This window comes from Rosa chinensis, chromosome 5, assembly GCF_002994745.2.
Source record: "Rosa chinensis cultivar Old Blush chromosome 5, RchiOBHm-V2, whole genome shotgun sequence".
Taxonomy (NCBI): domain Eukaryota; kingdom Viridiplantae; phylum Streptophyta; class Magnoliopsida; order Rosales; family Rosaceae; genus Rosa; species Rosa chinensis.
This window is the reverse complement of record NC_037092.1, coordinates 68912651-68934186: the sequence shown is the minus strand read 5'-3', so window position 1 is coordinate 68934186 and position 21536 is coordinate 68912651. Positions and strand designations below refer to the sequence as shown.

Below are 21536 nucleotides of genomic sequence, written 5' to 3'. Positions count from 1 at the left end.
GCATTGATCATAGAATGCAACTTTGGATCTACATTGATGTGAAATTTAACCATCAATTCACACGGAGGAGAAATGACTTTGGAAAGGCCCTCAAAAAAACAATTTGACAAAAAAATAGATATATATATATATATATATTACAAGTCTTTAATAATAAATCTATTAGAGCATCTTTAATGGAGATGTCTTTTGCCACATGGCAAGTAGGCCTGGGATCGGGTCGGTCCTTGTGCAAAAAGTGTGGAACCGAGAAGGAAACATAACTCTCATAATCAGTTCGGTTTTGGTAACAAATTTGTGGAACCGTTTTCGAACCGAACCGACTCTAAATGGTTCGGTTCTTGCCTATTTTCGGTTCCTTAAGAACCTGTTCTTCCCGCCTGGAATCGTCTCTAAATGACACAAATAAGTGACTGCATAAAAACTTTCATAGTGCAAAGACATTAGAAATACAAATTTGTTCACTTTTAAGTTACAGCCATTTCAAACATCAAAGTTCAAACTTAACAAATTGCAAAGTTACAATTAACCAACATATCCAATTATCCAAACTTCCAAAGAAGTTAAAGTACTGAAGGTTTGCAAGCCTAGATGAAAAATAGAAAAGACATTAAGCGAATAAGTTAAATTCATGATTTGAATCTTGAAGTTGGAATGCAGCAAGGCAGCAGGCAGCAGGCAGATCTCCAAGACAATAAGCAGATCTCCAACTTCAATATTTCCACAGGCCTGAAATTAAGACGCAAGCAATAATGCAATATCATTATGAATAACCATCGTTTCCTACATTCAATATTCATTATGAATAACCCTCCTAGCAAACAACCTAAGTTTCCTGCATTCAATATGAACACACTTTTCAATTCTTTCACAACACACTAGTAACTGAACCTATATTCACAAGACCTCAATTATGCATTCATGCACAAAACAGAAACTTGCATTCATTTTTTTTTTTCAATCATAAAAGAGGCATTGTTACACAATACAGAAACCTGCATTCAATCATTTGTACTTTTTTTTTTTTCAAAACAGCAACCTGCAATCAATATGAACACACTTTTCAATTCTTTCACAACACACTAGTAACTGAACCTGCATTCATGCTTTTCTTTTTTCAAAATAGAAACCATGCATTCATACACAAAACACAAACCTGCATTCAATCATTCATACTTTTTTTTCAAAACAGAAACCTGCATTCTGGCACAAAACAGAAACCTGCATTCATATTTTTTTTTTGTCAAAATAGAAACCATGCATTCATAGAGAAAACGGAAACCTGCATTCAATCATTCATACTTTCTTTTCAAAAAAGAAACCTGTATTCATGCACAAAACAGAAACCTTAAACCTGCATTCATACTTTTGGCAATAACTTAGTATTTCACAGAAATCTACATCCAATCATTCATAGTTTCATAAACACACACATTTCACAGAAATCTACAGTCAATCATTCATAGTTTCATAGCAAATGAAATCTGCATTCTTCGGCATATTAGCACAAACTCATAATTCCAGGACACCTTTAAATGATATAGCAACTTTAGCACAAACTCATATTTGCACAACGTGAATATACACTTACATTCTTTGAAGTTTACTTTTTGGCTGCTTTTGCTGCATCAGAGTTCTTGTGCAGTCTTGGTGCCTTTGGGACCTTTGGGTGCTTTGGGGCCTTTGCTGCCTTCTCTGCATCACATTTCTCTTTTTTTTCTCTTTCTTCTTTCTCTTGTTCTGCATTTATACACAAAAGAGGCAGTAACTTAGTATTCAGTAAGCACAAAAGAGGCAGTAAACATCATAGTTTAACATTTATATATATATATATATATATATATATATATATATATTACCTTTCTCAACAGATTCAAGCCACACCATTTCCTCAAGTGTAAGAGTGTATTCAAGGCCTTGAATGCTATCAGACTTTAGCCAATTTTGGAGGCAAATTAAGGCCTCCACATATCTAGGAGTTAATGAACTCCGATGTGGATCAATCACTCTCTTGCCAGTGCCGAAGCATGATTCGGATGCCACGGTGGAGACTTGAATTGCTAAAACATCTTTAGCAACTAATTGCAGATTGGGATACTTGCTTCCATTAAGTTTCCACCAAGTCAATATCTCGAAATCAGTCCTTTTAGGAGGCTTTTCAATGGGGTCAAGTAGATATCTGTCTACTTCATGGCCTACAAAAATTGCATCACCTTCTTCTAACTCCCTATCCCAATCCTCAAGAAGTTCAGCCATCTTCCCACTCACATTTTTGAAACAATAGCTGCTACTGCTGCTGCTGCCAGTAACTTGTTCCGCCACTCTACTGTCTTTTTGGCTACTTTGAGTACCAAATGTAGAAGCATACAAATCTGTTAATCTAGTCACCAAGTCCTTCACTTCTCCGAATTTTTTCTTCACTGTTTCATCATCAAACAACAGCATTTTTTGGCAAACTCTTTGGAAGTTTAATAGCTTATACCTTGGATCCAAGACTAGAGCAACCAACAGCAGCTGGTTACAGTCATCTAAGGATCCAAAGTACTTCTTGTACTTGCTCCTCATTTTCATTGCCATCTGAAATATAACCTTTTCAGACTCACTTCCATCCGATGAATATGGCTGCATACACAAGTCCTCAATTTCGGATTCAATTGTGACCATGTGATGGAAGGCTTTGGGTGCAGTAGGGTGGTTTGTTGCACTCACCCTCACGGTTACATCGAAGAAAACCTTCAAAAACCTCATAAAAACACCAGCCTTGTCCCAATCTGCTTCATTAGGTGGCCCTATCCTTTTCGTTGAGTTTCGTTGCCTTGCTTCAACAAAAATCTCTTCATCCTCCTCATATTCTTCCTCATTCTCATCAAAGTAACATCTCGACTTCGAATCCTCCTCCTCAGCCATCCTATCAAACCCCCGTTTCAGCTGCAATGCAGTATCCAACATGATGTAGGTGGAATTCCACCTTGTTGGAACATCTAAAACACAAACTTTATTGCTGTCCAGATTTTCATTCTCGACACAAACCTTAAAAGCATCAAGCCTAGATGGTGAGCTTCTAACATAGCGAACTGTGTTCCTAATGCTAGCAATAGACTTGTCCAAAATATACAAACCCGACTTAACGATCAGGTTCACAATGTGAGCCAAGCACCTCACATGTAGAAACTGCCCTCCCAATACTTGTTGCTGATCAAGATTGCACAATTTCTTCCTAATGTAATCAATCGCTACCTTGTTGGCTGAGGCATTATCTACGCTAATAGTTAAAACCCTCTTGATTCCCCACTGCAACAAAGAACACTCAAGAATCTTACCTATGGTATTTCCCTGATGGTTTGGAATTAGACAGAAGTTAAGCACCCTCTTGTGCATTCTCCATCCATTATCTATGAAATGAGCTGTAATAACCATGTAGTTTATGTTTTGAACCGATGTCCAAGTATCGGTTGTCAAACACACACAATGGTTGTTTAGCTTCTTCTTCAGTTCTGCTTTCTTTGCATCATACATTCCCAAAAAGGTTTTCATTATGGTTTTCCTACAGGGAATGGTGAAGTTAGGGACTGCTACCTTACAAAACCTTCTAAATCCCGGTCTTTCAATGGCACTAAATGGGAGTTCATCAATTACAATCATTTCAGTTGCAGCTATGACACAGTTATCTTGACTCCATTTTAAAACAACATCATCAGACCCATCGAAGTTCAGATGAGTCTGACCACTTAAATCTATTCTACCCAGGTATCCAGTGCAAACTTGCTCAATGTGTTTTCTAAGGCTGCTAGTACCATTATTAGTAGAATGACAAGCAAGATGAGTAGGGCAATACTTACACTGTGCCCTCTTCGTATTCCCGACAACAGTTTCCTTTCCATCAATGGTCTCGATGATAGGATGATCTTCCTTGGTGAAATGCTGCCAGACCTGGGACCTCTCTCTTGTCACAACAGCTCTACTTTTCCTCTTCCTTTTCATTGCAGCAGATTTTGTCTTCTTCGATTTAGGAATAGGCACTTTCCTTTGCATTCTTAGGAGACCCGCCTGATTCTTCACTTCCAGTTCCACTTCCACTTCCATTTACAGGGACAATATCAACAGCCATTATTGAATCCATGTCGGCCTGCATACAAATTAAACCAAACCACAAATAAGCTCAAAGCCTCCATACAAATTAAACCATACCACAAATAAGCTCAAAGCCTCCATACAAATTAAACCATACTGCAATTTCACTTCAGAGGAGCTCACGGGAATAAATCACAGGTTGTGTCGCTAGACTATGGAGATTTGTCAGTCGAAAATGGGAAGAAATCACTGGAACAGCAGATCGATTACAGATCCTGTGATAATTGAAGAGGAGTTCATGATAATCATCCTGTGTTAATTGAAAAAGTGAAATTGCAGATCGATTGCAGATCTATGAGAGATGGAGAGTACAATGAGCTTACCAGTTTCTGGGTTCAAGACTCTGAGAGAAGCGAGACCCTCATCTGGGTTTTGATCAATGAAATTGGGGCTTCATGTTTCAACTGAGATGTTGGGTTTTCACTTTCGACTGAGATGTTAGGTTTTGATCAATGAAATTAGGGCTTCATGTTTGAAGCGGCGGGTTTGAGAGAGAGAAACTGAGATGTTAGGTTTTGATTGAAAGGATATGGATATGAGATGGAGAATAGAATTGCTGATCGCATATCCTTAAGTTGGTTCTGATCACATGAGAAGAGGTGTATTTTACTGGAATAAGCTCGGCCCTATTATCCACTTATACTATGACATTTGTATTTCGGTTCCAAGTGAGTTTTAAATAGAAGCACCAGAACCGAACCGAGAAGGGATCACCAAGAACCGAACCGAAAAACATGTAAACGCATATGTTGTAAAACCAAACCGAATTGGGTTTTTCGGTGCGGTTCGGTGCGGATCCGCCTGTTTTCCGGTTCTAAGTCCCAGGCCTAATGGCAAGTCTACCAACTATTTTTGACATAATGCATATGTCGATTCTGAAATGGCACAAGATATCTAATTTCATATTGAATCAGGGATGTCGAAAACTTCAACTCTTGATCTTTCACTCCACACTCAAAATCATCGTGCAAGGAGGATATGAGGATGATCAGGGGGAAGAGTACATCACGAAAATGGGGAGGATCAGCCCATGAAAAGCCGGAAAATTGGTTTTCCGGCCGGGTCCGATTCCTCTTGGCTGGGCTCCTTCGATCCTGGTCTGGGGGCAGCGGCGGGGCAAGACGACACCACCAGGCGACTGGGAGGCTCGGGCCGAGTGCAGGGAGGGCCGGGCCCGTGCGGTGGAGGCCGGAGGAGGGAGATTGGGTCGGGTCGGGTCGACAGGTCGGCAAGCATAGTGAGGGTTTCGAGCGAGAGAGAGCGGAGCTGCTGGGGACCAAATCGTAAAAAAAGAATTTTTTTGTCCTTCCAATCAATTCTGATTTTTTTTTTTATATTTATAGAAATTTCCTAAATTTCAAATATTCGTAACTTATTCATACGAACTCCGAATATTGGGTTCCATATATGCACGAGATCGTATCGACGAGTTCTACAACTTCCATGAAGGAAGTTTTCCTAAATTTTGAACATATAAAAAGTCACTTTTTGAGACCCCCTAAATAACGTTCGTTTTCAAAAATAAAATCATTCGAACTAATTCCACAACTCCTTCAAGCTTCGTACTCGTGCCCATGATCATGAAATCATTTCCAAAATGTCATCGGAAATTAAATTGAATTTTCGGGGTATTACAGACTCGCTAGCGGAAGATGTCTCCGCCGGACTCGCTAGCCTCACTGGAGGAAAATGTCACCGCGGACTCTCGCTAGTAGAAAATGTCGCCGCGGACTCTCGCTAGTGGAAGATGTGGCCGCCGGACACGCTAGCCTCGCTGGAGGAATATGTCGCCGCCGGACTCGCTAGCCTCACTGGAGGAAAATGTCGCCATGGACTCGATAGTTGAAGATGTGGCTGTCGGACACGCTAGCCTCGCTGGAGGAATATGTCACCGAGGACTCGTTAGCGGAAGATGTCACCGCCGGACTCGGTAGCCTCACTGGAGGAATATGTCGCCCCGGACACGCTAGAAGAACATGTAGCCGCGGACTCGCTAGCCTCACTGGAGGAATATGTCACCGCGGACTCGCTAGTAGAAAATGTCGCCGCGGACTCGCTAGCGGAAGATGTCGTCATCGGACACGCTAGCCTCACTGGAGGAAAATGTCGCCGCGGACTCTCACTACCAGAAAATGTCGTCGTCGGTCACGCTAGCCTCACTGGAGGAAAATGTCGCCGCGGACTCTCACTACTAGAAAATGTCGTCGTCGGTCACGCTAGCCTCACTGGAGGAAAATGTCGCCGCGGAATCTCGCTAGCAGAAAATGTCGCTACGGACTCGCTAGCGGAAGATGTCTCCGCCGGACTCGCTAGCCTCACTGGAGGAAAATGTCGCCGCGGACTCTCGCTAGTAGAAAATGTCGCCACGAACTCGCTAGTGGAAGATGTGGCCGCGGACACGCTAGCCTCGCTGGAGGAATATGTCGCCGAGGACTCGTTAGCGGAAGATGTCACCGCCGGACTCGGTAACCTCACTGGAGGAATATGTCGCCCCGGACTCGCTAGAAGAAAATGTCGCCGCGGACTCGATAGTGGAAAATGTCGCCGCGGACTCGCTAGCGGAAGATGTCGCGGTCGGACACGCTAGCCTCACTGGAGGAAAATGTCTCCGCGGACTCTCACTAGCAGAAAATGTCGTCGCCGGTCACGCTAGCCTCACTGGAGGAAAATATCGCCGCAGCCTCTCGCTAGCGGAAAATGTCGCTGCGGACTCGCTAGCAGAAGATGTCTCCGCCGGACTCGCTAGCCTCACTGGAGGAAAATGTCGCCACGGACTCGCTAGTGGAAGATGTGGCCGCGGACACGCTAGCCTCGCTGGAGGAATATGTCGCCGCGGACTCGCTAGCGCAAGATGTCGCCGCCGGACTCGCTAGCCTCACTGGAGGAATATATCACCGCAGACTTGCCAGCCTCACCGGAGGAATATGTCGCCGCGGACTCGCTAGTGGAAAATGTCGCCGCGGACTCGCTAGCTGAAGATGTCGCTGCCGAACACGCTAGCCTCACTAGAGGAAAATGTCGCCTCGGACTCTCACTAGCAGAAAATGTCGTCGCCGGTCATGTTAGCCTCACTGGAGGAAAATGTCGCCGCGGACTCTCGCTAGAGGAAAATGTCACCGCGGACTCGCTAGAGGAAGATGTGGCCGCCGGACACACTAGCCTCGCTGGAGAAATATCTCGCCGCGGACTCGCTAGCGGAAGATGTCGTCGTCGGACTCGCTAGCCTCACTGGAGGAATATGTCGCCGCCGACTCGCTAGCCCCGCCGGAGGAATATGTCGCCGTAGACTCGCTAGCGAAAAATGTCGTCGCCGGTCACGCTAGCCTCACTGGAGGAAAATGTCACCGCGGCCTCTTACTAGAGGAAGATGTCGTCACGGACTCGCTAGCGGAAGATGTCGCCGTCGGACTCGCTAGCCTCACTGGAGGAATATGTTGTCGCGGACTCGCTAGCAGAAAATGTCTTCGCGGACTAGCTACCGAAAGATGTCGCCGCTGGACATGCTAGCGGAAGATGTCACCGCTGGACACTCTAGCGGAAGATGTCGCCGCCAGACACGCTAGCCTCACTGGAGGAAAATGTCGCCGCGGACTCTCGCTAGCGGAAAATGTCATCGCCAATCACGATAATATATAATTTTTTTTTTTGGACGCCGCTGGCGTTGACTTTTTCTGATGGGCATTGACCAAGCGTTGAGTCGACGCCTACGGGTCAAAGTTCATGATAAGTGACAAAGCCTTTGTGCTGGTTTCCCACATAAGGCGCCAATATGAATGTTTGTGACCGAGGGGTCTAATTAACGTGAGAGAGAGAGAGAGAAGACACAAGAAGTATAGTGGTTCATCTCCAGCCTTAGCGGGAGACTACGTCCACTTGAAAGCTTAACTATGTGTGTTGGGCCTTGCGGCCCAAGAGGATTACATGAGATGTAATGGGATGGTATGGAATGGAATGAGATGGTGTTTAAGGGGCAGGAGGCATTCCTTTTATAGGTGAAGGAAGCCATCTCCTTTACATGGTTTTCGATGTGGGACTCAAATACCACTATTCTAGTATAGAAAAACTATGTTGTGAGGGCAACTTGGCAAGGCCGGGAAGGTGGCTTCCCGGCGACGTATTTGCTACTTCCGGATACCGTAGCGTAGCTTGAACATAAGGCTACGGGATGCATGTCTCAGTTGGGCCTCACCATGGCTTGTGGGTGTCCTAAAGAGGGCGTTACTTATGCTTGGTGATGTAGCAAATCCTCCATACATAGTGAGAGGTATCTACATGAATCAAGTAAGGTCTGAGGAGAATTTGGCAGATTTGTTTACCAAATCATTGCCTAAGGCCATATTTGAGAAACATGTGAAAAACATAGGAATGCGAAGATTTTCCAAGCTCCCTTGACTAATGTAAGGATCAGGGTGAGGTGTCGATGTCAGGGGGAGTCTAACACACATGTCATCATCAAATGTAACAGGTGCGTTGTACTCTTTTCCTTCGACCAAGATGTATTTTTTCTCCCACAGGGTTTTTATTGTTACTTGGCAAGGTTTTTAGTGAGGCAACAATTCTTGCACCATTTCGTCTTTAACTTGGCTCAATGGGGAGTGTTAAAGGAAAAACACATTATGTGCCTTCGTCAGTTCGTCAAAGTAACTGACGAAGAGGGGATTAATGAATTAGTGATTACAATTCAATCAGCATTTACCGTCATTATTATAATTGATATTTTCGTTGTAATTCTCTCCCTATATAAAGGGACTATCAAATAAAATGAGTGGACCAATTCCCATTTACTTTTACATTAAGTTCGTTTATTTAACATAATTATTTTTGTCCACTCACTCTAACGTATTTTTGAAATACTTTTCTCTAGGCCATTTGGTTTCAAATCCCTAGTTTGCAGACTAGTCTTGTAGAGGTCAGGCGTCCTTGGAGTCGAGACATAGTTGTCAGTGCTTCCGCCTTATAGGATTTATGTATCCTACTTTTATATCTTGTATATCTTGATAAAGTATTAGATTGCTCTAATTACCAAACTCTGGTGTAATTGTAATTTGAGATGATTCAGATTTATATTGTATTATATCCAGTTGTGGAGTTTGATTGAGAATTTTGGGTAGTAGGTAGGCTCCAGGAGTTAAGGGTGGTTGTTGATCTGAGAAGTGTTAAACTATTTTTATAGGTTATGAGTAGTTCATTTTTAGAAGTTAATTTTCAGTAGAGTTATTTGAAATCCAGAGCGGGTTCTGTCAAAAACCAATGTGCTTGTTTTTTACTTTTTTTTATCGAATAAATAAGATTTTTGTATAGAAATATAACAAAGAGCCGAGGAATATGTATGTATATATGTCTGCAAGCAAGACACTCGCTTATTCCTATCAAGGAAAGGGAAGAACCCTATCTTGCTCAGAAAAAAAATAAGTATAAAGGAAAGGGAATAACCCAGTTAAACTGCCTGAATAAAATAGAATATCATCTCCAACAATCCATCTCATGCATTCACAAAGAAGATCCATAGAATTCAGCAAGAATAAAAAGTATAAAGGAAATGGAAGAACCCTATCCTGCTTATTCCTATAAAGGGAAGGGAATAACCCAGTTAAATTGCCAGAATAAAATAGAATAACATCTCCGACAATCCATCTCATGCATTCAGAAAGAAGATCCATAGAATTCAGGTTGAAGCGAAGGTGTGTGGGCATTCACCACTTTTGCTAGGTCCTTGTTTCAAATCATCACGTCTTCGACTTTTTGAAAAAAAAAAACACAGATCCTCACTCTCTCTCTCTCTCTCTCTCTCTCTCTCTCTCTCTCTCTCTCTCTCTCTCTCTCTCTCTCTCTCTCTCTCTCTCTCTCTCTCTCTCTCTCTCTCTCTCTCTCTCTCTCTCTCTCCAGGGGCATAACCAGTCAAAGGGCTGGTTGGGCTATAGACCAAGGGAGAATCAAGGAGAAAAAGCCCCAAGTATAGGTATTGCCCATAGTACTGATAGTAGCCCACTTAAAAAAAAATTATATATATATATATATATATATATTAATATATACACATCATATTAAATTATTAATCCTGACTTCCTTTAGTTCCTTACCAGAGAGTAGCCGATAGCTCCTCTTTTTGACTTCCTCAGACCTCAGTTCCTAATCCTCAACTCCTCCGACCGAGTTCATCAGTTTGTAAGTTCCTCTTCCTCAGTTCCTCCAAGGCTCCAACCCGATTAGCTCCAGATCACCCACATAAAGGTAGTTCTAAGTTCTAATTTCATCTCTCCCAAGCCCCATTGATGGGTTTTGCTTGCAAATTGCAATTGACTGTGAGCTTTGAATTTCAGAGGCTTCAAATGAAGTATTCGGAAGACCGGAACTTCGTAAGAGATCATTGAATGGCAGAAGTCTGAAATCTTTCCAAATCCTGTCATTCCTATGAGTTCTCTCTTTCTAATTCTTTGCTTAATTGCTTTGAGGTCATGAGGTGGCCGATGGATGTTCCAGTATATCTGTGGATCAGTGGATAGTGGATGTTTGAAATATGTGATAGGGATGGCGGATGGGCTATTGATAAATGATAATTGGTATATTAGTTGCTTTGCGGTGGCTATTGGAAGCTTGCAATATTAAATATAGATGTTTGAAATATGCAATATTATATGTGGTTGCTTTCAGTTGCTTCAGTTGCTTAGTTTTTGTTTTTTGTTGTTTTTGTTTTGGTTATAAGTTATAACCTGATGCTTGAATCTTGATGTTGGTTTTTGGTTTTTGGTTTTTGGTTTCTATATATATATATATATATATATATATATATATATATATATATATATAATTTTAATAATGATACATATATATTATTATAGGTATTGAATACAATGACGGATCATCGAAAACTCAAGTGGTATAAAAATTTTCTTTCATGGTTTACAAGTGATACTCCATCTAGTGGTAGTGGGAATGAGATTAGGAGTCGGAGTCGGAGTCCGAGTAGAAATGTGACTGAGAATTCTATGAATGATGTCCTTTTAAACTCTTGTCCATCTAGTCCAGTAGAAGAGTGTGGTAATGATAGAATTGAGACAGAAGTGAGTTTTGTTTTGAATGATAATATTAAAGGCGTGAGGATGAGCCTCCCACTAGGTTTCAAACCTCAAAAGAAAAAAAAATTACGAGCTTGCAAAATTTGTATGCACTTAAATCCAGCTCAACCCCTATTCAGATCCTGGATACGACACTCTCTCTCTCTCTTGTCAACACCCGAGCCGACTCCGGTCTAACTGGGCCCAACTCGGCCACCACCCCAAACCGGCCCTTGATCACCCCAGATGCAGAGGAGTCAACCCATCCGATCCCAGACCAAGCCCAGATCAGCGCTGACCAGCACCAGACTTTTCACGATCTCTACTCACCCTTTTGTTGTGGCCAGGTGGAGCGATGAGGAGACTTGGAGGTTGAGCCTACTGCGAGTTCGGGGCTCTGAGTGCTAGAACTAAAGTCTTCCTCATTAAGTCAACTGGTCAGAGTATTCTTTAACCTTATGTTAAGTGTTCGGTGGCTGTGTGTGATTTAGTTTGTTCCAGCAGCACTTCAAGTCTTGGGATATAAGCCTAATTAAGCATCTGTGTAATCGTTTCAGATCAGAATAGAAAACTAAAAGAGCTACAGGTTCTGCTCTCTGTTCATCTCATTTTCTTTCTAAAGTTCTCATCTACATCTTTCTTCTCTACTTCAATATATGTTAAGAGAGTGATTGTTGGTGTGAGAGAGAGAGATTTCAACACTGAGTGAGTAACTAGGCGGCGAAGGCGGAGTGGCCGAGAATCGCGGCGACGTGTAAGGGCGTGTCGGATTGAGATGGGTTGTTGAGGACAAAGAGGTAGGGCTGCTTGGTGAAGCTCTTCTTCCATGGATGCCGAGTTGGATGCCGTGTGTGTTTTTTTTTTTAGATAAGTTGGATGCTGTGTTATAATATTACGAAATCTAAATCTTTAATTTCAAATCCAAACATATCTCTTTTACTCCAAACAATTAAATTTTAAATACATATATTTCAATTTAAATCTAAATCCAAATTTTGTTTCCAAACGGGCCTTAAAACTTTGATCGATCGATAAAAGTAGTCTCTTCTATCCAGAAATTTTAGATATAAATTTAATTTCCAGTCGCTTTAGGGATGTCTCTTTTTATTGACAAAAGCGATTGAAACTCATCCGTCTGAAATCAACCTTCTTCATGTCTGTTGAGTGAAAATTATCTATCTGAGTTATAATTCTACATTCTCAGGTATCGATCGAGATATATAACGTTTGAGATACAAGCAAGAGAATGCAAGGACAGTACCACATCAACTATTATTGTAAGTTGCTTCTCCTCGATCTTTATCCATGCACCTCTGACACTTACCATGTATTCATTGTGCAAATCTCCAATGAAAGCTGATTGGATAAAGAGGGTAGCAATCTTACGGCCGATACCCTTTCTTCTTCTTCTTCTTTTTAACTGGCATATATGAAAATTTTAATGATGCTTAATTATGTAATTGGTATGAGTTACTATATGTAAGTATATAGTTGTTATTGATTGCACTGATGTTGTCAAACATTTACAATATGACTGCATGACTCCACAATTGTGACTTCATGAACATCACAACTGCGATTATGACCGGCATATAGGAACAGTTGGATTTATAGAAAAATTGAAGTGTTTAAAGGTCGGTTTATGGTTGTGACTACTTAAAAACAAAAAACCCGGAATTTAAAATGCAATTTCTTTTGTTCCTTATTGAAAGCAGGTCTCTCAATAACCTACTTAGTTGGAAGGAGGGATGACGGAGAGTAGCGTAAATGATCACGTGTTGATTGAAATCCGAGATGGAGGAGGATATGTCAATGTGAATAAGCAAACTCCGAGTGGAAATAGCATGGGGGACAAATTATTGGCATCCCAGATTAGAGATAAGTTGAGCCTGCTGTCTCCATTACCAGTTCCTAGTTGCATATTTAAGATCCCTAGTGTGCTGCGAAGTCAGGTTGAAAATAAGGATTTCGGTACTCCGGATCTGGTTTCAATTGGGCCATTTCACCATGAAAAAGTGAACCTGCAAGCCATGGAAAAAATCAAACTGCGATATCTGCGTTCTCTCCTTGTTCGAAAGCCGACTCCAGAGACCACCTTGGAGAACTTTGTCAGAGAAATCCGGAGTATGGAAGTAGATTGTGGTGATTGCTATGATGGAGAGATTGAAGCGAGTAGTGATAAGTTTGTGGAAATGATGGTGGTTGATGCTTGCTTTATCATTGAGCTGTTTCGAAAGTTTTCAGGAGAGGTGCCCAAAGAGGAGAATGATCCTGTGTTCTGTAGGTCATGGATGCGCACGGCTCTTATAAATGACTTAATTCTACTCTCGAACCAGCTTCCTTGGAAAGTTCTCAGCCGTTTATTTGAGCTTACGTGGGAAACAGGTAAACACCATCTTCATGACCTTATTCTCGAGTACTTCAAGGGCTACACATTTGGATTGTCTCCACAAGCCAATGGAGAAATTGAAAATAAACATGTACTGGACTTCTTCAGAAATTGCTTTCTTGACTCATTTGAAACCAAAATGTCTGAGTTTAAGGACTTGAGTTCGAACTCAATTCCCTCTGCTGAAAGACTTTTCAATGCTGGAGTAAGGTTTGCGCATGGGCCTCGTAATAGCATGCTCAACATAGTTTTCTGCAATGGGATTCTGAAAATTCCGCCCATACGAGTTCAGAAGTACGAAGTATCCTTCCTTAGAAACCTCATCGCATATGAACAGTGTGCACCAATTACAGGTGTAATCACCTCTTATGTTTCGTTGTTAGGTGACCTCATTAGGGAAGAGAGAGATGCACAGATTCTCCTGAATCGAGGAATTATACAAGGCTTCTCAAGCGAGGAGGGTATAGCCTCCTTGATCAGTCTGCGCGCTGACCTCCAAATATGCAGTTCCCCGTACACCACACTCTATGAGAATGTGAATCGATTTACTGCAGTTAGGTGGAACGTATGGAGGGCGATATTAATCAACGATTATTTCAAGAATCCATTAGATTTTGTGAATCTTAGTGTTGGCGTCTTCTTCGTGACATTTTTGACCTTAATTCAAACCATAATTTCCATTGCGTCTTACCACAAACCGCAATCACAATAGGCTTCTATTATGAATTGTTTCCTGCATGTGATCACATAAGTTCTCACCGTTGTTTCTTTTGAAAGTGTTTCAATCTGGTGACCAATATTTGTATTTGCTTCTCTTGGAAATAAAGCGTGGTCATATGTGTCAACTAGTTGTGTTATGTGTAACCGGGCCTCCTTGGCTCATGTCAGTTATCGTTCGCGTTATGCCTGTAACCGTTACTGTTTTTAGGGATATGAATAAACTTCAGTCTTCGTTGTTTGGAGGATCTGAGGCTATGGTGAATCATTCCATGGTTGTAATCTTTTATCTCAAGTAATAAAATTATCTTTTCCCAAAAAAAAATGTTATGTGTAGTCAATTTGCAAAGAAAATCCAGCGCAGCTTCTCATCCACTGCTTCAGCACGGAGTTTCTCTTATTCTTGGACCCTTAAGGTCTTCCAAGTTTCTTCTTCTCCTTCTGTGGAGAGATAATCAACCTGCCGTGTTATCGCGGAATTGAAAAATCCCAATTCCTCAGTAACACGTATGTCCGGAGCAAGAAGAACCAACAGAGAGAGTAAAGGTAGCAGCCAAACTGGAAATTGGATCAGCAATGGAGATAAGGTTGAGATTGTTAACAGCATAACTCACACATCATCACTGACCTGAACAGAGTAGAAGATGAATTACCAAACCAGTCAGCTGCTAAAGTGTCACAAACAATTAAAACCGAAACATGCTCAATAAGACAAGCTCAGGATTAGGATTCCCTGCACAACTGAAATGGAGCTCAAAGACAAATACAACTCTGCAAAACAAAGCCAAGAGACACATTTCCATGGTGCAACAGATGTAGCAGAGACCTGTGTGTTGCCATAGTACTAATTATACATATATAATAAGTAAAATGTTTCTGTCACTGTTGAATGAATAGTAATACAGTAATTTTCCGGATTTGCCCCCCAAAGAGATAGACATCAATCCTCTAAAACAGAAAATATCTCACTATATGCGTCTCAACATCATCAGAGCCCCAAAACAATGAACCGACCCTTCTACACCATATGCGTTTCATCAGAGCCCCAAAACAGTAAACCGATCCTTCTCAATATTTGATTTTCCCCCAAAACGCTTTTGGATCTCTCTCAGAGCGAAGAGTACTGCTTTGGTTTGTTTGTTGATCCACAGTTATTAGGGCAGAGAGGAGCTGTTACTTGCGATTTGATCATTACACAGATAAATAGCAATATGATCATTACAATCTTCACAAGGCACTCTAGCTAGCTTGTATAAATACTTAAATAGACACCAGATTGTAAAGTTCAAGCATTGAATGAAACACAAAGTTCTCAAACAAATTTTAGTCATTTAATCATCCTTTTACTCTGTTTATTTATGCATTTCTATCATGGTATCAAGAGCCAATGCCTAACGGCCTGATTCTCAGTTTTTGCGGTCAGGTTCATTCACCCATTAATCTTTATTCTACTCCAATCCTCAATTTTTTTATTTCTACTTCAAGCTCAATATTCCCCTTTTTCTCTTCTTAAACACCTTACCTCTTCTTCTTTTTGCAATACTCAACACACTTTCTTTCTCACACCAGTACACCCATCTTTCATTCCTTCACCATCAATATTGTTGATGCAACAAATTCACAGCCAACTCTACCAAATACGCCTCCAGACGTGAACAACACCCCACGACCAGTTTTTCAAGATTCCCCTGAGGTCACTGCCCAACTTCTTAATCCAACTGTTACTCCTCAACAGATTTCCTCTCTTGTGCCTATCAAACTGACACCAGCAATTATGTGCTATGGATATCTCTTCTCATTCCCATCCTACAGCAATACAATATGTTTGGCCTTACTAATGGCACAGAACCTTGCCTTCCCATTTTCTATCAGATTCAATAGAAATTAATCCTACACATACAGTGGTTGAAGCGAGACCGTCGAATATGGCTGACTGCTACCCTCTCTGGTGCTGTTCTTCCATTCCAGATGGGCACAACGACGGCTCACTCTCTATGGGTGACCCTTGAGCGACGACTTGCAGCCACAACTTGCTCTCTTGTCTTACAGCGCCGTCGTCATCTTCAAACCCTCTAGAAAGGTAACGAGTATGCAGGCATACACCCAAAAATTAAAAGAGATCTCTGATGCTCTTACTCATGCTGATGAAGCCCTTTGCCGATGCGAGCCTCGTGACTCACTCTCCATGGTCTCCCACCAGATTATGATGCATTTCCAACCTCAATTAGAGTCAGAGCCGACCAAATTTTACCTGAAGAATCACCCAATCCCCATCTCAAGCCTTTGCCACTTTTACTCAACACCAACACCTGACCCGGCCCAATAATAATACTTCCTTTCGACCCAGAGGTCCACTACCACACTCAAATCTTCAGGGCGCACTTCATGCAACCCCAACAACCCTTTTTTTTTTTTTTTTTTGTCAATGAAAGATATGTATTAGATGGGAAAAATTTCACAAATGGTCACTCAACTATGACTCATTCGACACTTTGGTCACTGAAGTTTCAAATATATCACTTTGGTCACTCAACTATTACACTGTCAATCACTCAAGTCACTTTGTTAATTTTTTCATTAAAAAAAATTATAAAAAATACTCTTTGGATGACTTAAGTGATTGACAGTGTAATAGTTGAGTGACCAAAGTGATATATTTGAAACTTCAGTGACCAAAGTGTCGAATGAGTTATAGTTGAGTGATCATTTATGGAACAAGAGGCACATAGGCCCAAATGGTACATCCAAATACAAGAGATACAAAAACCCCAGCAAAAAGAGGCACATAGACCCCAGCAACAACAGGCACATAGGCCCAGCAATAGAGGCACTTAGGCCCAGCATAAACAAAATAAAACCCATAGTGGGTGTGGCCAAATTACAAGTCAGAAGCCCAAAGATAAAAGAAAGAAACCCTAACATTTCTAGCAGCCACCACATCTTCATCAGCTACAAAGTCTTCCTGCCGCAATATTCCAGTTGTTGCTTGACGTGAATTCGCCGTCGCAGCATCAGATCATACCACCTTCTCCACCAGTTGTGACACACGCCGGGTTCAAGAACGCCAAATATAAACCAAGTAACCGAAGAGGGAGTGATTACCGAGGTAATCTGGACACCCTCTGTTGATATAACAAAAATTCGCGAACGGGTGAAAGTTTGTTTAGAGGTGGTGGAGCATGGAGCAGATCTGAAAGCCAAATTTGTCATACCTGTCAAACAAGAACAATAACAAATGAGGAGGAAAATCTGTGCTAAAAAATTGATGAAAAGTTTATGAGATATAGGATTTGGGTTGTGATGATGGAGTGAAGAGGTGGAGAGGTGATGGGGTTTATGAGAGTGAGAGCTCACCCAGTCATGGTAACGCTCATGATAGCAGCAGCAGGTGATGGGTAGATGGAGATCTTGAAGGGAGTAGAGGGAAGAGAAAGAGGAGGAAAATGAAGGAAAAGGGCAGATCTGGTCAAGAAAAGGGCTGGGTGGATGAAGTGGAGATGGAGGTAAAAGGTGGTGGTGGTGGTGGTGGTGGTGGAAACGGAGGTAATGGTGAGACTCTCAAAATGATGGCTGATTTGAGAAAATTTATAGAGAGAAGGAGGACCCTCTCTCTCTAGAAACTTTCCCTTCCGTCTTGGCATCAGATTTACCAGCAACCCCAACACCCTTTCACACTCATTTTTCAGACCACCATCCCAGACACCACATACCTCTATTAACTCAGGTGGTCCAAGTGTTCGCTGTCAAATATGTGGCCATAATAATCACATTGCACTTAACAGCTTTCAATGCGTGAATTATCAAACTCTCAAGATTCCCTCGTGGTACTCCAAGGCCCAGACTCCTCTTTGCCTCCTGCCCCACATGCACCCTCATCTATAAAGGTAAACCCCTATCCCAGTCCAAATTGGTTGAAACTTGCTGTCACAACTACAAAAACGCATGTGGAATGGACAAAGAAAATCATTTCCCCAAGCCCAAACCAGCCTAGACACTCCAATAGGCCCATACCCTACTCACTCCTAGCCCATCACCCACAAAGGCACCCGAGACCCCTCATTCTTTCTGAACAAAAGCCTAACCATGCTGTCATCATGGGACACCTGTCTGCACATTCACTTCACATATATTTATGTTTATGTTGGCCTCATGCGCCGTTTACATCAGTTATGGAGACATACATATCTAGTGTTGAGCTAAATATCAAATGAATAGTTAAGTGTTGGAACTTCTTTATTCCCCCCCCCCCTTCCGATCACACATTTAGATTTTAACGGTTCAGTTTTTAGGTCCTAATGTATAGATTATCTCTGCAAAATTTCAGCCAAATTGGTGATCGTTAAGGCATTCAAAACTGCAATTTACAACAATGAATACGAATGGTTCCAGTTCAACAGATTCTGAACTGTTCGTATTCAGTGTTGTAAATTGCAGTTTTGAATGCCTTAACAATCACCAATTTGGCTGAAATTTTGCAGAGATGATCTATACATTATGACCTAAAAACTGAACGGTTAAGATCTAAATGTGTGATCGGAAAAGGGGGAAAAATGGAAATCCGTACCTTTTGCTTAGGTACGGACGTCCGCACCTGAGAATGGCTATATATATATATATATAGTTGTGATCCAATTTGATTAATAGCACATGCCCACAAATGAGCTAGCTGGGGAAGTCAACTAAGCATATTTGGCTGGGTCCAAATTTTAAACTGATGTACATATATAAATATATCTTTGTCTAATTAATGACTTTATACTAGCTTACATAACACACTCATTATTCTAGGTTCACACAATCACACCTTTACAATAATCTTGCTTATATTTCCAATGTACATGTACTGACATGTCAATTACTATAACCATTCACACTGGAAGTTATCCACTTGAAATCACAATGACTACATATTTTCGAGAGCATAACAGGCATAATTCACATGGCAACACAAAAGCATGGCTTATAAATTATAATCTAAGGCCGCGTTTGGTTCGCGCAAAGGAAAGGAAAGGAAATTAATTCCTTGCTCTTTCCATAGGCATGGGAAATTGCAATGCCCAGCAATTTTCCTTTCCAGTGTTTGGAAAGACTAGGAATGTAGTAGAAATGAATAATACACATTTTAGTTTCCATTGCAGGAGTAGTGCAAAAATCATACAAACAACAAGTCCAGTTGGTTATATTAGCAAATAGGCCTCATCATATGGCCCTTGGGCCCTAAGCCCGCCCTAAGCCCGGCCGGCCCAGCCCTTCCATTAGGGCGGGCCGGCCCGACCCTTTTTTATTTAGGGTAGGGTATGGGTCACACAAATAAAGCCCGGCCCTACCCTACAGCCCGGCCCGATTGAGCCCGTAAGGGCTAGGCCCGGCCCGGCCCTAAAATTTATATTTTATTTTTGTTATTTTCTATTACATGTGTTATATGTATAAAACTATGGAAGTGTAGAAAATTATTTCAATCTGCCATATTAGGAAATGAGTCTTTTAAATTGAGCCATATTTTGAGAAGAAAAAAAATAATTTTTTTTAAAGAATTAACCGTTAATTCGGCAAAAACGCCGCCGTTTTAATATAATCTTATGGGTATTTTAATATTTACCAATAATTACTGTTAACTAATTAACTGTAATAATTACAAAGCTATTATTTCAAATTGGACAATATATTCATGTAATACCAATTTTGAAATAAATCAAGTAATCAACATAACTAAAAATAATCAATTGGTCGAGTTGAAACCATTTTACCAATGTAATGTTAACTTCTTAATGAGCAAAATGAGGGACAAAATGGAATTTTTTAAAATGCACCGCTGGATGTTATTTGCATATGAATATATGTTAGTGGTAGAAATTTCAACAATTTCCGCCTTCGTTTGGACCTCGATCTACCCGGTGAACTCAATACCCTAAATAGAACATAAAACAAATATGCTCTTAACCGGTCCTTGGCAATTCACTTTTTTCGATCTTTCAGCTCCCACACTCTCATGGGTAGGGGGTCTACTTATGGATGTTAAAATTCCGCAACGTTTGTCCGCGCATGGTGCCGCTCCCCTTAGGGAAGTTTGCTTGTGCAAAGCGTTGACCGCTCCGTTAGGTGCCTTATTCACGGCGGATCAGCCTAATTTATTTACACAATACCTATCACTATTGTATAAACATATAAGAATTTTCCGATTGATCGATTTTCATTTCAAAATTTTTGGATCGCACATAATCCTTATATGTCTTGTAATGTAGTATAACTAGTTTATTAGGCTTGTTCCCCTCCATGAGCAAAATAGGGGACGAAATGGAATTTTTTAAAATGAACCGCTGGATGTTGTTTGCATATGAATATATGTTAGTGGTAGAAATTTCAACAATTTCCGCATTCGGTTGGACCTCGATCTACCCGGTCAACTCAATACCCTAAATAGAACATAAAACAAATATGCTCTTAACCGGTCCTTGGCAATTCACTTTTTTCGATCTTTCAGCTCCCACACTCTCATGGGTAGGGGGTCTACTTACGGATGTCAAAATTCTGCAACGTTTGTCCGCGCATGGTGCCGCTCCCCTTAGGGAAGTTTGCTTGTGCAAAGCATTGACCGCTACATTGGGCGCCTTATTCATGGCAGATCGGCCTAATTTTTTTACACAATACCTATCAATGTTGTATAAACATATGAGAATTTTCAGATTGGTCGATTTCCATTTCAGAATTTTTGGATCACATATAATCCTTATATGCCTATTAATGTAGTATAACTCGTTTATTAGGCTTGTTATCCTCCATGAGCAACATGGGGGACGAAATGGAATTTTTTTAAATGCACCGTTGGATGTCGTTCGTATATGAATATATGGTAGTGGTAAAAATTTCAGTCACTTCCACCTTCGGTTGGGTCTCTATCGACCCGGTCAACTCCATACCCTAAATAAAACCTAACACAAATATGCTCATAACCAAGAATTTGCAATTTTTTTTTTTTTTGATCTAGCTCCCACACTCTCATGGGGAGGGGGTCTATCACCTGCTGTCAAAATATGGGGATGTTTGTCCTCAAAAGGTGTCGCTCCCCTTACGGAAGTTTGCTTATACAAAGTGTTGACCGCTCCGTTTGGTGCCTTATTTAATGCAGATCGACATAATTTTTTTACACAATACCTACTACTGTTGTATATGCATATGACCATTGTCAGATTGATTAATTTCCATTTCGAAATTTTTGGCCCGCCCGAATAAGCCCTAAATTTTTT

General features: G+C 41.2%; 1 protein-coding gene and 1 long non-coding RNA gene across 5 annotated transcripts; one reads left to right on the top strand and one right to left on the bottom strand.

The window, feature by feature from the left end:
* The first annotated feature begins 11142 nt into the window (after window positions 1-11142).
* Window positions 11143-14606, top strand: LOC112168479 (UPF0481 protein At3g47200). Of its 4 annotated transcripts, none has more exons than XM_024305600.2 (3): window positions 11143-11772; window positions 12391-12463; window positions 12899-14606. In XM_024305600.2, exon 3 carries the CDS (start codon window positions 12935-12937, stop codon window positions 14285-14287), a length of 1353 nt encoding a protein of 450 aa, XP_024161368.1. In that variant the 5' UTR covers window positions 11143-11772; window positions 12391-12463; window positions 12899-12934; the 3' UTR covers window positions 14288-14606. The 4 variants fall into 4 exon arrangements, with proteins under 4 accessions (XP_024161368.1, XP_024161365.1, XP_024161367.1 ...); XM_024305597.2 differs by having other exon boundaries at window positions 11143-11983; XM_024305599.2 differs by having other exon boundaries at window positions 11145-11772; window positions 12902-14606.
* Window positions 14607-16970: 2364 nt separating this feature from the next.
* LOC112168482 lies at window positions 16971-18003 on the bottom strand. The gene is made up of 2 exons (XR_002924253.2): window positions 17647-18003; window positions 16971-17504 (listed from the first exon to the last, which is right to left on the bottom strand). It is a non-coding gene; the product is annotated as an uncharacterized LOC112168482 (long non-coding RNA).
* Window positions 18004-21536: the final 3533 nt, after the last annotated feature.